This window comes from Didymella exigua, assembly GCF_010094145.1.
Source record: "Didymella exigua CBS 183.55 unplaced genomic scaffold M421scaffold_4, whole genome shotgun sequence".
Taxonomy (NCBI): Eukaryota; Fungi; Ascomycota; class Dothideomycetes; order Pleosporales; family Didymellaceae; genus Didymella; species Didymella exigua.
The window spans coordinates 978778-993884 of NW_022984778.1; the positions used below are offsets into that span (position 1 = coordinate 978778).

Consider the following 15107-nt stretch of genomic DNA (forward strand, 5'->3'; position numbering starts at 1 on the left):
GCGCAGCGACTTCTCAAACCAACGATGTAAAGATGCCTAGGTGCTTTTACTTGCCCACTGCAAGCTCGCTACCCATCGCTTTTGCCAAACCCCCTGAAACCACCGACATCTCTCCTAAAGAACTTCCCAATGTTCTTCAAATTATCATTAAGATTCGCCTTTCCATCTTCAACGAGTGCTTGCCCCGGTGCCGGACTGCCAAACCGATCCACACCATCCCTCGCAGCGTTGACTAGCATGTTTCCAAGTCCCGCTGGATCGAAACGGCCTGCCGCCAGACTCGGTGTACCCATCTGACCCATAACGCTGCCTACATTGCTTCCAATGCCACCTGTCGATGGTGGCGCTTGGAGCTGGATGGGCGTGAGTAAGGGCGAGTTGTCAACTAGTGCCGCGTGTTGAGGGGATGCTTTGAAGGCGGAGAAGAGGTCAAGGAGTTGTGTTTGTTCGGCTTTGCGGATGCCCTTCATATCCATGATCTTGCGGAAGTTCGTGTCCGATTTATCGGCAATGTGGATGAGGTAGGCTTGAACGAGGGCTTCAGGCGGAGCCGGGCGAACTTGGAGCGTTTTGAGCAGGGGGTCGATGCGCGACATGGCTTGATTGACGCGTTTGACGAAGCTGAGGATGTCAACGCTAAGCAGAACAAGGGGTACAGATAGCTTACCTGGCTGGCGGAGTCGTCCCTGCTTCTTCGTTGAGTATGGGAAGCTCCATGAAGCCCTTTTTCAGGACATATGAATCCAGCAGCATTTGTTCAGCGCCAGCTTCGGAGATGGGCTTGCTCTGTACGATATTGGCGATGTATGTAGTAGCCATTAGATCGACGAGGTTATCGCAGAACGCTCGTGAATATTGCTGCTTGTGGAGTAATCTGAGTACCTCAGCTGACGTCTCCTTGACGTGGCGCAAGAGCTCTGCAACGTAAGAACTTTGATCGCCGACGCTCTCGAGTCTGCTCCAGGGCGTATTGCGCATTTCTCTCCATGTTGATTCGCATGCTACCTCGACCTTTCTCACGAGCACCCGCACTGTCGCGCTGGCGATGCCCATGAACGCGTCCGCTTGGTTCTGCAAATCAACCTTCTCCTTAAACTCTTCATCTATGCGCCCTCTGATCTTCTCTTCGAGCTGATTACAGGTGGCATAACAGTAGTCCGCGGTGTTGAGAATCAGGACAGCGTCTTCGATCGAAGGTCCCTGCGTGCCTGACTTCTCGCTGAGGAAGTAGTATAGCACTTGTTGTCCGTACTGGTCGAGATACTTTGCGAAAGTTGTACACAGTTCTGCCAATCTGCTCCCCGTAGAAAGCTTTGCACATTGGCCCAGGGTGAGTCGGTAAAAGTGGAAGAGCTCTGTCGAAGAGGGTATGACAGCTTGTGGCGAAAACTCCTCTTCCGTGTTCCGCAGAGGCTGCTGGCGATACTTTGGTATCAACGTAGCCAACTGCTTGTCTTGCGACTCGACCCATAAGCTCATGTACGGCTCGAATGCGTTGGAAATAGCTTGGCTAAATCCGTGTGACCGCTCATCTTTCGAGACGATTGTGTCCATCGAAGAGCGCGATTCGTTCGAGAATCGCCGTTCCAGACTGTGCTCGAAGTCGAGAGTCTCTTGAAGGCATGACAACAGCAGATCGACGTCCATTGTCTGTCCATCACCTCGTCTCATAGAGCGCTGTAGTATGCCCTTGAAGTCCTCTCTCGTGCCCTCGCAGTAGGAGTTGGCGAGCATCTCGTTGACGCGCCAGTACGCTGGGAAGATCGCTGCGTGTTCGACATCGTACGTCTTCATCATGCGGTTGAACCACGAGTAGCGTCTCGAGATGTTGTCCAAGGATCCAGCCTACACACAGTCAGCATGAATTTGCATAGAGTGTGTGGGTGCTACACGAACCTCATCGTTGCCACGGAAGACCTGTCTGTACTCGCGTAATTGTGTATTGCAGTACCAGTTGATTAGTCGAGTACGGGCATGGTCACCTAGGGCATCGATAACCAGGCACGCCTCGGCCAGCATCGCCTTCTTCTGCGCAACGTCGCCCTTCGCAAAGGTGACCTCGAAATCCTCGCACACCTGCTCTAGCAGCTCGCCCTGCACATCTGCCACATTGCGACTTAACGTAGCAATCTGGTCGATTGACCTGTAGCTCTTGAAATGCGCCACCAACTGTATGACAGCCTGCAGGAGCTGGGCGCATTCACGATATTGGCGCGACTTGCTCAGGCTCCGCAGCTGCTCATACGCCGTTGTCAGCATCTGCAGGCGTTTCAGAGCCGTCATAGATAATGTAAGATTGCGCTTCGTGCTATCGAGGCGCTTTATGTCCGCTGTCATGTCCGTAATGGTCTGCTCGGTTTGCATAGCCCGCTCGCGTACGCTTTCGATCTTCTTGAACAGGTCCGCCAGCTCGCCCTTGGCGGCCTGTATCCGTTGTACGCTGTCTGCATCTGAGGCGGATTGTGAGGCGACAAAGACGGCGATGTCCTCATCCAGGTCATCCTGGTAGCTGCGGAGCGCCTCGGAGGTGCTCGAGACGGAGGAGAGGGTTGCGGGGTGGGAGAAGATCGCGTTCAGGTGGCCGATTGGGTCGTAGTCAGCTATAGTTGGTATCAGCAATCAAGCAAAGCGGCATGAAGGAATCGTATGCGCAGTACCAGAATCCAGTGACATGAAGTGCAGTTAGGCCTGCATTGAGCCGCGTATACTCGCGGTTCGCAGCCAATTTCGTTGCAGCTGCAGAATATAGGGTATAAAAAGACGGAGATATGACGAGAAGCAGGTCACAGAGAAAGAATAATTATCTGCTCTGTAGCACGGGAACTCAGGAAGGAGCGTGGGGTTATTGAGAGCTCCTTCCTGTCGCGTCGCCCACCATTCGCGTGTCCTTAAGGGTCCGTGTCACGCTAGCCCCCAGGCCTCATGTGAGAACCGACGTCATGCGAGATGATAATTGAGAACTAATCTGGACATGGTCATGGATTTGGTGATGTCGCTATGCTACGCTATGACTTTTGTACACGATATTCAAGATAAACTGTAGCTGCTCAAGGACCGTGAGCTGACAAGGATTGAAGCTATTGAGGGAAGAGACCGAGGAAGCCATTCCATACCAGACTGCGATCCTTGTTGTCAATCGAGCTCGCATCACCAGTACCAGTCCAGTAAAAGAGACCTCCTAGTCCGTTCTGTCGAACGTAGTTGGCCTTCATCCTGACTGTGTGCGGGTTGTCATAGGTAACGAAGCCACCATCACCGCCCATGCAATAGGCTGCGCCGACATGCTCATCGACATGCTCTTCAGACCCGGGTTGGGGCAGATCCTTGTACTCGAATGTGCCTTCCTCGCCCGCTTGACCCGAGAAAGAGTGGCCGACACCATTAGTTCCAGTGAAAGATCGACCGTAAGCCGGAACACCCATGTTGATCTTGTTGGCAGGGACTCCTTGTCGCTGCATGTATGATACAGCAGAGTGGCATGAGATCGCAGCTTCAGGACTGTGTGGGGACTGAGGTGTGAAGAGCTGGGCTTGGTGACCACACTTTTTCACCCAAGGACCAGAGTAGTCGTAGGCCATGAGATTGATCATGTCGAGATAATAGGAGGCCTGGTGTAAGTTGATGTGTTGCAAAGCCCACTCGCCAGCTGGGAGGGCTGACGAAAGAGTGTACTGGGGTGCAGGTAGGTACTGTCGTAGTGCTGCCAGCAGCTGGATGTAGTCTTCACCCTGGCTTCGGTCCTCAGGGTGTTCCCAATCGACTAGGAGCAGTGTGAATAATCAGGTTGTTGTAAATCACTAAATTGAACTCACTGTCGATGCCGTCGATCCCGAATCGTTGTACCAGTTCCAGCGATGACCGTGCGAACTGATCACGCTTGGCTGGATCACAGGCAACTCCAGCGAAGGGTTTGCTACCCTCGCCCCCGCCTCCGACCGAGAGCACTACCTTCAGTTGGTTGTACTTCTTCTTCAGCTCGGCAAGAGAGTTCAGGGCGCCCTTAGTGGCAGGGACATCTTCGAAGGCTGGAACATCAATCTGAGCGTCGGCCCACTCGTCGCTGAGCTGCAAGATGGTCAGTCGATACCGGTATTTGGCGAGCTATCATCTTCGTACGTATACTGTGCCGTCTTCCTTCACCCTGTGAAATGTCAGCCGGTGCACAGCCACACCTGATTTAATGAGCAACTAACCAGGCAAAGGCATAGAATACATGGGAGATAACATTGAAGTTCAGGACCGACGGTGGCTGGTCGCGATAGATGCGCCAGTTTGGATAGTAAACGCCATTCCAATACATTTCTGGAGGTGGTGTTGAGAAATAGGTGTCGTGATGGAGTGGGGTATAGTTGGAGAGGAAGGCTGTGCTCATGGTCGGTTGTCAATCTTCCGCTAGCTGCCGCTTAGCCGCTATTTTTGGTGCTGGGCGTCAGAGTGCAAGGCTGACAAGTGACTGTTCTTTGTTTACATACAGCTCTCCGACAGAGAGATTCGTGTGAATGACTGGAGTCAGCAAGCTCTTGACGATACTCAATCAACAAGCTCAGCGGGTGCTTTGGCCGGATAGGTGAGACTCTCTTCCGCGAGGATGGCTATTGATTATACACGACAAAAGTAGACAGTTATAAGTGAGGGCGAATAACATGCTGTTGGCTTGCTCAGAGGTTGGAGAGCTAGATATATATATCACAAGGTATTGACAGACGTGACAGCACGCACAACTAGTGAGCTACTAGAAACCTGCAGCATAGTTCCGCAGGGGCAAAGTGACACCAGCGTGTTCGCTCGTTCTTCAGCTCTCAAACATGTTTAAGCCTGAGGTGGCGCAGGAAGCTCGAGCCCCTTCAGTCTACCACCATCTGGTAAGCTGGGAGCGTCCACACCGCCCCTGTTCATCGCAGTGCGCGTCGGTTGTGGCTTCGGATCTACGAAGCCAATATCAAGGCTCATTCGGAGGGTGTGAACAACAACAAATGACAAGATGAGTGCTTTGCGGGGACTTCCAGCTCTTCCCCAGTCCATAAATTATGGCTCAATCATGGCGCTTGACAAGCGATGGGCGCGTGCGGCGTTGCGAAGTTTCAGCAGAAATCTTGTGCACTGCGAAAGGTTACGAATGCAACCCCTCAAGCTCAAGTATAGATGCTCATTCGCGACAGGATGGACTTATACAAGCAAGCGTCCGATTTAATGTGAAGGACGCGGCTCTGGACGTTCGAATACATCTGGTTTGCAAACTCACTTTACCAAAGAGACTGACAAGGCACTTGCGTGGGCACTGAGTGTGGAATTCTGAACGTGCTCTAGGCAAACGGAGCCCAGGAAACTAGAATACGAAGACAAGATCTGTGTGGAAGCTATAGATGGTGTGAAGCAGGAAGGGTCCGACGATGGGTGTTGGAGTGCAGATCTTGGCACGGCAGGCGCGCTAGTGGACGCCGACGCGCTTTCACCGAAGATGTCCGCCATCACGACCACGACTAACCCGCACACTACCCGCATAAGCTTACATTTCTTTTGTTACCTAAGCACCGGTACCGGAAAGCTTCCACCTTGATCTCAACTCTTCCCACGCCAGGTCCACAGAGCTTCGAAGCTATCAGCCACAATCGACAGTCCGCCATGACGGAGGTGCAGACCCCGGTGGCACCTGATCAGCAACTCGAGGACACCCCCAAAGCCCCGTACAGCTTCAACTTCAGCGATTTTCTGCGGCGAGAATACAGATTTGGCTTCGATCCCAATCGCCCACTATGTAGAGCCTACCAACAAGGGCATTGTCCTTTGGGAAGCCGCTGTCCTGACAAACACCATGTCTCTTCCTCATACAACAAGTGCGCTCCGTTCCTTCTCCCTAGATGTAACAGCGGCTCATACTGACGCGTCTCAGTCTAGTTTGTAAGCATTGGCTTCGCGGCCTGTGCAAGAAGGGCGAAACTTGCGAATTCTTGCACGAATACAACCTGCGACGAATGCCCGAGTGCTCATACTACGCACGAACGCAGACATGCTCCAACGGAGACGACTGTTTGTACTTGCACATCGACCCTGAAGCGAAGCGACCCTCATGTGCACACTACGACCGCGGTTTCTGTCCGCTCGGACCATACTGTGCGCTTAAACATAACAAGAAGGAGAGGATATGTCCGTTTTATTTATGTGGCTTCTGTCCTGTAGGACCACAGTGCAAGGACGGCGCGCACCCAAGGTTCCCCACTGATCTCGAGAAGCCAAAGGTGCGCATTGAAAAGACACAAGAGGAGCTTGATGCAGAACGTGCAGAACGAGAGCGAGAGATGATGAGGAGAGAAGAAGAGGAGCGAGAGCGCGGTGAGGAACGGGGGTTCCGCGGCGGCAGAGGCGGCAGGGGTGGGTGGAGAGGTAACAAGCGCGGAGGCAGAGCACGAGGTAGAGGGCGGGGTGATCACTGATCGAACTCTTGTCTTTATCGTTGAACATGTGAGGAAAGCCCTGGGCCTAAACCAGGGCACCACGTTCAGGGATGGTCGAAACCACACTCGAATCTAGAAGAGCTAGGAGCGTCGAGGAAACATTCTGCTCGGAGTGTAAGTCACAATGACCTCTTACCCACAAGGCCGCTCGACTCGACTCGCCTTGGCGTATACGTGCCTCATATCAACATCAGTACAAGGGCCGATCCCACAGCAGCAGAGAAGGTAATTCGTTTCGATGGAAGCCATTTTAGTCGCGCAGATGGTGGCTGCAACTACTTCCAAGGCAGGAAATCATATTGAGCAAAGAGTAGATGCGTTACCAAAGTTTTATACCCAATCCAGTCGTAATTCGATTCTACATTTCGTTTCTTACCTAAGTCCTCGTTAAAGCCTCTAAAACTTTCTCATGACATCGTTCACTAAATCAGCACCAAACGTTGCTCCAGCACCGTACACGGCCGCATTGCCAAACTTGTGCGCCAGCTTGCCAGCCCACTCGTGATGCTGAAACCCAGTCAGTCTATCACCGCGCCCCAAGTCGAACAACAGTACATACCTTCGGGTTCTGCGGATGCGCAGGGTTGTTAGGGTCCTGTGCTTGCTGGGCGATCAGTGCCGGATTGAATTGCTGGTTGCCGTTGACATAGCGCGGGTCGATGTATTGGGCTGGCTGGCCATCAGGTCGCTGTCACTTTGTTAGTAGTTGGCGGTTGTGCTAGATTGAATTGGAACTGACTGGCAGTTGTGCTTGGATCGATTGCAGTTGTGGAGGAGCAATGACACCTTGTGACGCTAGGTATTGTAGCTCATTCTGAATGGTGTTAAGAGAGCGGGTGACGCCTGACTGATCGTAGCCCATCTTGGATTATGTCTAGAGAGTTGTAGATTGGATTTTGATGAGGTAGGGATGCGACATAAGCTTTGATGGTACTTGGCAGTGAAGGTCGAGGTTGTTTGGAGGGGCATAAATTGGCTACGTCATGGACGAGGAGTTAGGCTAGCGAATACGGTGGTCAAGCTGAGCGTCATGCGTCTACACATTATTTGCACATTTTCAACAATTGAGGACCGATCGTGTGATTCCATCTGTCAGCCGCATTTGCTCACATCATGGAGGAGCGTGCAGCCTGTTCAAGTAGGATAAGCCAGAGGCCCTATCCCCCCTCATTCACATTCGTGGATGTCGGAGCAAAAGACATTTTTCACTCTGTAAACTATTAGGTATACACCGCGACAGTGGATCATAACGGTCGTGCATGGTAAAATCAATCTGTGATTTCAGCTCATGAGATACGCGTCGAAGATAAATGCACATACCTATCTGAGTTGCTTTCATTGCCGGACGGTACGGTCACCTTGATGTTTGACTTGCTGGGTCCAGAACTGGCTAAAAAAGCTCAGGGAGACCTGTTCGATCATTTTGCATCGTCGAGACTATCTCATAGTTTCTGATCCCAAGCTGTTGATCGCTCCTGTCGATTTGGTATGCTGCTGACAGTCTCGACTTGGGCATGGCCGCAGACGTCCGCTTAGCGCCCCTGTCCTCGCTGGAAGCGGCGGCCGTTCCTCGTCCCTCGAACAATCCACTCTTTCATCCCCTCGAACTTCTGGCGCCAATCAAACAAAGCGCACAGTACCTCTTTAAGATGTTGACACATACTTCGAGATGCTCGAAGATGATAATTAATACTCGCAAGTGTCAAGAAGGGGCTACGCGCAACAGTGGGCGAGCTCTGAGCCGTCCATTCCACAGGAAAACGAGGCTGGGTCGATCAGACCTGACACCCATCTAAATGGGGAATCTCAGACTCGAGAAACTAACGAGCGAAGAGGGTTCGAGCTGCGTGCGGCAATGCAACCTAGCGGGTCTGATTTTTTTGAGTCTTTGTTCTCCACTTGACATACGGACAGTATCGAGCACAGGTACTCAGCCACATGCAATGGCGTCAATGACCCCCTTTGTCAGGCAATATTCTGGAAAGCTGCCCCGATAAGATCATTTGTAGTCTTCATCAGCACCGTTCGCGAAAATCGAGGAATGAACTTATCGACACCACCGTCTCCGGACAGGCAGACCATGCTATATTCTTCCCATCTACACGGAATGGAGCGCCCAGTGCAATTTTTCAAGTCTTTTATCCGCGTGACTCCTCGGGCTCCTGATAAGCCGTTATCACCAGTACTTGTGAAGCCACCGCTGCAGAAGCACACATCTTCGTCTTCGATAATCACTGTTCAGTCTCGAAGTACCGGCTTGTCTTTGTGGGAGTCACCCTCAAATTGGGACAACGGCGAAGGCTCACAAGCTCAGTCTACACCCCCTCTCGCCCTTCGAAAATACTCTCCCATCATACCCGAGCCGCCAGAAGATATTGCAGCTATGCAAGCGGATCCTGTTCTGTGGCAGCAGAGTAATGGTTCTTTTCAACAAACTCCGCTAGATCCCATACACGAACAAAGCGCTGCAACCCCTGACATACCACCTCGTAATCCCTCGAGGTTATCACTGTCATTGTCAGACCCATCTTCGACGAAAAATAACTCCAAAGACACTCTGCCATCAACCAGCTCAAGATATTCAACCAACACAAATGATGATGGACGGCCAGAGGAGCGCTTCGATGATACCGACCTACCCTCGCCTCTTGGTCTTGTCTCTGCACTTTCAGATGTAACGATGAAAGAGAGAGCGTTCAACTGGCTTGATTTAGGCTCGCCAAGAGATCAGGGAATCGTATGGGACGGCCCGCATCAACGCTCAGACTCTGTGAAACGCGAGGAAGACTCTCCTCTAGATCGGTAAGTCCACAAGCTTACGATGTTCCAGAAAGGCGGCTTCTTATTAGACGATAGCCCTGCTAGTCCGGAAGGGCCCGAAATGAGCGAAAAAATGCAAGCCTTGGACTTTGCTCAAGACTGTCGCAGCGTTCTTGCGGATTGTTCATTTGATGGCCGTGAGGAGCTTGTGCTGCCAAGAACACCACCAAAAGACCGAGATCTGACTCCGGAACCACTGACATGGAATAAACCAGTTGGCTCGCCTACTGGTGAATCTCTGCAAAGGCCCCAGTTGCCACCTACAGCGTCGTTGGGGCGATACAAAAATATCAGAAAGATGAGCTCCTGGGTCAATCATCATTTGGGGAAAGAGTTTCAAGCTGATATCAACCAAAGATCCACAAGCGATCCTGGAGTCCGATCACATAAGCAGGTCCTTGAGTCTGAGGTTGATCGATACGTGAGGCACGACGCCAGTCTTGCAAACATCGTTCAACACGGTAAAGATCTCCTGTCTCGCAGGACTTTGCGCAAAGACTCCACGCCCAGAAAGCCTATTGTCATCTCGCTGTCACAGTCACAACAATTCGGTTCAGCACCACAGGAGCCTTTGATATCTACTGCCCCGTTTGAAATGGCAACGCCTGTATTCCGCCTCCCAGGTGGCCTTGCGATAGTGCGACAGTCACCTTTGCCTACTCCAAGACCGCAAACTGCTGGCGATTTACCCTCATCACCCTTCTCAGATTTATCCTGGCCCGACTTCCCTGTCTCGTCGCCGTTCCGCCGCGACTACTCGCGTCGTAGTTCATGTCATAGTGCGACCTCTCATCAACAGAAACAACAGAGCAATAACCCTTTTGCTGCCATCAAACATAAATCCTCGTCATCCATGGGCTCATCTCTAGTCCTTCGCTCCTTTTCCTACTCAACAACGTCGCTTGCCACTTCACAACCGCAAGAGGATCCCTTATCGCTATACAGTCCACCTCAGCCCCGCCGCCGCTCGCACAACGTTGGATCGCCACTTACGGTACCTCCGTCATCACATTCGTATGCGATTGAGCGTCAGATCGACGGGGAAGAGGGCATAATCTATAAGCTGAATCTGTTTGAGAAGGCAAAGAATGCCCGTGATACATGGAAGAAATCGCTGAAGTATGCCAGGAACGAGAAGCTCAAGCAGAGTATAAAGCTAATCGGACCGGCTGATGTCAAGGATGTGGCAGGATACATCGAGTGTGCTGTCCATGGAAGGCAGAGTGGAGATAGTGGCGTTGGAGTTAACAAGTTGCCTGAGCAGATGGTAAAGGAGGTGAGCTGATTGTGCAAATGGATCTGATACATTCTGATGTAATAGACCAATATTTGAAGTCGATAATGCAGGTCGCGCTATCTGAAGAAGTGCGTTGCTAATTAGACGGAGTGTCATGATTAATGATCTGGGAATATGTTGAAGACATTTGGCCCATAGTCTTGAATTACTCCACGACTGCTCTAGTCGTAGCTAGACTGTTGAGTTGGTGAGGACGAGTTACTTGGACAAACCGAGGAAGAGTTGAAGTAGGTCTACATTGCTTACACAGAATCCACTGCAATGCGACTCAACTGTTGTCGACGAGTGATGTGAACGCGTCCAGTCCTTGCCAATTCCGATCGCTCTGTTACCGTGTGCGGTAAAAACTGGGTCCACGCACCTGGAGGACTGTTTCGTATCGCCCTTCTCTGGAACCAACTCACGGCCTTATCGAAAGCAGACCGTCTGCTCCCATATAGCCAAGCAAGCCACAGACCGAGAACAAGCAGCATCAAGGGGACGATCGCGGGAGCTAGGATCCACCTTCTTCGAGAGACCTGTAGACCGTCCCTGGTGCAGTTGAAGAACACAGTACTCGCGATCGACGAGACGAATGCGCCGTGAAGGAAGAACAGCGTCATAGTTGCAATGCCGATCATAGATGCGGAGTCGCACTGAGTCTGCTCAGCGATCTTGGCTATAGCTGTTTGGATGTCTGTGTGCCTGATTGGCAAGGTGATAAAGCTAAGGACTGATCAGTTGGAATGTGTCAACACAGTGGAGTCATTCACTAGATTGGTGCAGACTTCCGATCTGCTACGGTAAGTCTAGACATAAGAAGTGACTATGCTCATGAGATGTTGGTGAAGCAGCGTGTCTCTAAACTGTTTGTTGGACCCTGTGTACAGCAGAGCGGGAGCTAGGCTCTTTTGTTACTGATAAAGTCGGCTACGACTAAAGTGTAGCAGACTCCGGGGGTTACTCCTGACTGTAAACGGCACAAATACACGGTGTTTAGCACCAAAAATTAGGAAATTAGGTATTATAGGTGACTTGTAACTGGTGACTAGAAGACCATGGGATATCCATGACTGAGTTGTGTGAAAAGGATTCATTGAGATCGTCTATTCATCGTGTCGCAGCAGATATAATGCCTATTTATCAGCCAATTCAGGGGTGCTAATGTATGTACATTTTGCCTCCTTTTTGGCTGCGACACATCGAAAGGTAAAAGTGGGTATCATCGCCTGCAGAATCGTACATGGGTGCTGAAAATCGTCTCGCAAAAGGACTGACTGTGCCAATGACTTCGATCATGTTTTGGGCGGCTTCCTTCCGTAGACGACGGTGCCGGGCAGATACGCATGCGTTCTGTAGCTCTTCAGCTCTTTGCGCATCTGCGCCAGATGCAACTGCGCTCTTGACAAGCTCCAGCCACCAACCTGGGTGAGCAGCCTGAGCATGAAGCCCTCAATGCCATCATGTAACCTGAGCTGGTTCCACCTTCCAATGTTCTTCATCGTCTTGTCAGTCGGCCAGCCGTTCATGGGCCATTTGTACTCCACTTCGACAACGTCAACAAACCCAGCTCTTTCCATTATCAACTTCGCCTCTTCCCAGATTGTAAAGCTCTTGCCGAATCGATCGCCCATCTCGATCACTGTTTTGCCCCAAGTGTGGTAGAAGTGGTCTGGTCCCATTGTCCCGTCGTCTGCCATAGGCTGAACAGAGTGCTCTACGATTTCGATCCAGCCGCCAGGTTTTGTATGCTTGTACGCTTCCTGAAAGAAGAAATCCCAGTCTGATATGCAGCCAAACAGCTCGCGGATGTGTATGAAGTCGAAGTGGTCTTCCGGAAACGTCCAATCTTGAGACACATCGTCGATTTCGAAGTGGCAGTTCGGCGGCACCCATTCTGGCTGGATGGGCGAGAGGTCGATGCCGGTGACGGATGCAGAGGGGTGCTGGTCTGCCATGTCTATTGCCCAGATGCCAGTGCCCGTGCCGACATCGAGGATCTGTTGCGGGTTCTTCGATATGGGTGCCAAATGAAGCTTTTGGTCGAGCGTGAGGAGATACATGTGGTGGGCGAAGTCGAGGATCTCTTTGGCAGGCTCGTCGTTGGGACCCCAGTATGCGCCATCTCGATATGCATGGTACTGCCGTCCGTTCTCTATGCGGTGGTTGAGTATATTGGTGGCGAGCGAGTCGGTCTCGTCGCCCACAAGGCTGCCGCTGTCGAAGCCTGAATCAGAGGCAAAGTCATAGACCTGCTCGTCGTTTCCGGGCGAAGTCTCATCGGCATGCTGGCCCAGCCGTGATGAATCGACAGGCGCGTGCAGGTCGACGTCGCTGTCCTGGTTGCTGGGGTGCTGCCTGCTGCTCGTGGTAGCCATTATAGGCTCGGAGATATGGTTCCGGTGGGTAGAGCGATCGCGGTGGAGAGGAAATGGACTGCTGTTGTCTCAGGCCGCCTGGGAACAACAATCACATTATGAGCTGCCGATCAGCAAGCGCGTCTTCGTCGATATTATCGTTTCCATCCGTGGGACCTGTCTGGTTATATTAAACGGCAACAAGCGGGCTGGCGGACAGCTGCTGGCTGCGCCGCAGCTTGACAGCATCGCTCGCCCATGACGGGCGCTAGGCGGAGAGTCTCCGCTTTGAAGTGTTTCAAGCAACCAGTCGCGGCTGCGCAACAGTCTCGCCATCTCGCTAGAGGCCGCCGGCCCAGGTTTTCTGTTGGGTGGCGCCCTCGTCCGGTGCTCCAGGGATGCAGAGGAGGATGCGCCGTTAACTTTTGGCCGTCGAGAGAAGCTCCGAGAATGGGGCCGTTCGCTGGGATGATGGACCGAGCAGCGTTGGATGCGGTACCATCGCCAGGCGCCCGCAAAGCATCTGTCAACGTCACTGGGTGCCCAACTAGAAGTTAAACTTGTTGCGCATCTCCGTGGGAATCGACAGGAGTCTTACCAAGAGGCGCAATGGCAGGAGGATCTCCAACTAGTAGCGCCCCATACCAGCTGCCTGTGCTGGTCATTGGGTCCGGTGCGTGCTCAAAGCTTGTTGATCATGCTCTGCAACTGTGACTGACTAGAGCTGCAGGTAGCACAGGACTTGCTCTTGCGCAGGGCCTGCGGAAAGTAAGTAAGACGCGACATTGTCAGCCAGCCTTGCTGTGCGACTTCACGATGCAGCATTATGCCATCTGATTCACCGTAGCGGAAAACTCAGGCACGAGCTGATAACGTCAGGCTAGCATACCGTGCACTGTCTTCGAAAAGAATGCCCACCATCATGGAGAAAGAGACTGGAACATGGGCCTGCATTGGGGTGCGCCTGTCCTGAAGAGTCTCATGCCAGATGGCCAGTTCGACGAGAAAGTGCAGAGCCTCCAGGTCGATCCTTATGTGCCTACCAAAGAGCTCGATGATCTGACCTGGCTAAAAGGTGACACTGGTGAGCGTCTTGCAACCATCACATTTGGTCCCTTCTACCGCTTGAGAAGGAGCAAGCTACGAGACCTCCTATCCCAGGATCTCGACATTCAGTATGGCAAACACCTCCAGAGAATCACGTATGCAGAGGGCAAGCAGTCCGTCACCGCGCACTTCACAGATGGTAGCTCTGCCACTGGGTCGCTGTTGGTTGGCGCCGACGGTGCGCGGTCAACGACTCGAAGCCTGCTACTGGGTGCTGAGCTAGGCGCCATAAATCATATCCCATATTGCGCCACCTTCATCCAGCAACGCTTCACTTCAGAACAGGCTCTCTTCCTGCGTTCCTTCCACCCTCTGTTCCTTGCCTCAGCGCACCCGAACAACACATTCGCCTTCTTCGGCATGCACGATGCGCCAGACCCCAACGATCCATCGAGCTGGACGTTCTTCTTCTACGTGTCTTGGCGCTCATCGCTAGAAGAGCAGGATGCAACCAAGCACTGGACCGATGCTCAGCGCGTTAAGCAGCAGAAAGAGCTAGCAAAGCACTTTTGCGACCCCTGGAAGAGCGCACTCGAGTGGACTCCGGACGACGCAAGTGCATGGTATCTTGGTCTGACAGACTGGGACCCCGGTGCTGAGGGGCATTGCTGGGATAACTACAATGGGCTGGTAACGCTGGTGGGTGATGCGTGTCACCCCATGACTTATCAGAGGGGCCAGGGTTTGAATCATAGTGTCACCGATGCAGGGAAGCTGAGGGATGCACTTGTAAAAATTCAAGAAAACGGAGACCAAGCGGAGGTTATGAGGGAGTTTGAGAAGGAGATGATCAAGCGGGGCGGCACAGAAGTCAGAGATGGTACAGCGAACACTGGGATGTTGCACGACTGGGAGAGAATCAAGGAGAGTCCTTTATTCAAGAAAGGGCTGAGGAAGACTTGAAGAATTTTTTAGTCGTGAAGTGCAGTTGATGCGGAGCGCCTGGCTCTTAGCTTGCAACCCTGACCAAATTGGAAAAGCCCTTGCTCTGTCCCATTCCCTTCGCGTTTGCTCTCCATATCTCTGTCAACATCAACATTACCCTCCTTGCTCGTCTGAACGACCTCTGCACGAGTGATTTTGATTGTTTTTGTT

At 52.2% G+C, this 15107-nt stretch overlaps 7 protein-coding genes across 7 annotated transcripts; 3 read left to right on the plus strand and 4 right to left on the minus strand.

Annotated features, from left to right (window-relative positions):
- Window positions 1-68: 68 nt before the first annotated feature.
- On the minus strand, window positions 69-2673 carry M421DRAFT_89679 (uncharacterized protein; the record flags this gene model as incomplete). Its single annotated transcript, XM_033597787.1, has 4 exons — window positions 69-621; window positions 668-1845; window positions 1897-2600; window positions 2658-2673. The coding sequence occupies 4 exons, from the start codon at window positions 2671-2673 to the stop codon at window positions 69-71; spliced, it is 2451 nt and encodes an 816-aa protein (XP_033452627.1).
- A 291-nt stretch (window positions 2674-2964) lies between these two features.
- M421DRAFT_417100 (glycoside hydrolase family 18 protein) lies at window positions 2965-4340 on the minus strand. Its single transcript, XM_033591320.1, has 4 exons — window positions 4194-4340; window positions 4117-4141; window positions 3813-4065; window positions 2965-3760 (listed from the first exon to the last, which is right to left on the minus strand). The coding sequence occupies exons 1-4, from the start codon at window positions 4298-4300 to the stop codon at window positions 3078-3080; spliced, it is 1068 nt and encodes a 355-aa protein (XP_033452628.1). The 5' UTR covers window positions 4301-4340; the 3' UTR covers window positions 2965-3077.
- Window positions 4341-5622: 1282 nt separating this feature from the next.
- M421DRAFT_54649 (uncharacterized protein) lies at window positions 5623-6431 on the plus strand (the record flags this gene model as incomplete). The annotated part of the gene is made up of 2 exons (XM_033595242.1): window positions 5623-5834; window positions 5891-6431. The coding sequence occupies 2 exons, from the start codon at window positions 5623-5625 to the stop codon at window positions 6429-6431; spliced, it is 753 nt and encodes a 250-aa protein (XP_033452629.1).
- Window positions 6432-6639: 208 nt separating this feature from the next.
- Window positions 6640-7462, minus strand: M421DRAFT_290653 (uncharacterized protein). The gene is made up of 3 exons (XM_033589022.1): window positions 7192-7462; window positions 7012-7140; window positions 6640-6959 (listed from the first exon to the last, which is right to left on the minus strand). Exons 1-3 carry the CDS (start codon window positions 7312-7314, stop codon window positions 6849-6851), a joined length of 363 nt encoding a protein of 120 aa, XP_033452630.1. The 5' UTR covers window positions 7315-7462; the 3' UTR covers window positions 6640-6848.
- Window positions 7463-8066: 604 nt separating this feature from the next.
- On the plus strand, window positions 8067-10813 carry M421DRAFT_417103 (uncharacterized protein). Its single transcript, XM_033591321.1, has 3 exons — window positions 8067-9254; window positions 9309-10571; window positions 10613-10813. The coding sequence occupies exons 1-2, from the start codon at window positions 8560-8562 to the stop codon at window positions 10555-10557; spliced, it is 1944 nt and encodes a 647-aa protein (XP_033452631.1). The 5' UTR covers window positions 8067-8559; the 3' UTR covers window positions 10558-10571; window positions 10613-10813.
- Window positions 10814-11578: 765 nt separating this feature from the next.
- On the minus strand, window positions 11579-13303 carry M421DRAFT_417104 (S-adenosyl-L-methionine-dependent methyltransferase). Its single transcript, XM_033591322.1, has one exon. It carries the CDS (start codon window positions 12924-12926, stop codon window positions 11844-11846), a length of 1083 nt encoding a protein of 360 aa, XP_033452632.1. The 5' UTR covers window positions 12927-13303; the 3' UTR covers window positions 11579-11843.
- Window positions 13304-13421: 118 nt separating this feature from the next.
- Window positions 13422-15006, plus strand: M421DRAFT_417105 (FAD/NAD(P)-binding domain-containing protein). The gene is made up of 3 exons (XM_033591323.1): window positions 13422-13578; window positions 13636-13673; window positions 13785-15006. The coding sequence occupies exons 1-3, from the start codon at window positions 13515-13517 to the stop codon at window positions 14913-14915; spliced, it is 1233 nt and encodes a 410-aa protein (XP_033452633.1). The 5' UTR covers window positions 13422-13514; the 3' UTR covers window positions 14916-15006.
- The last annotated feature ends 101 nt before the right edge of the window (window positions 15007-15107 follow it).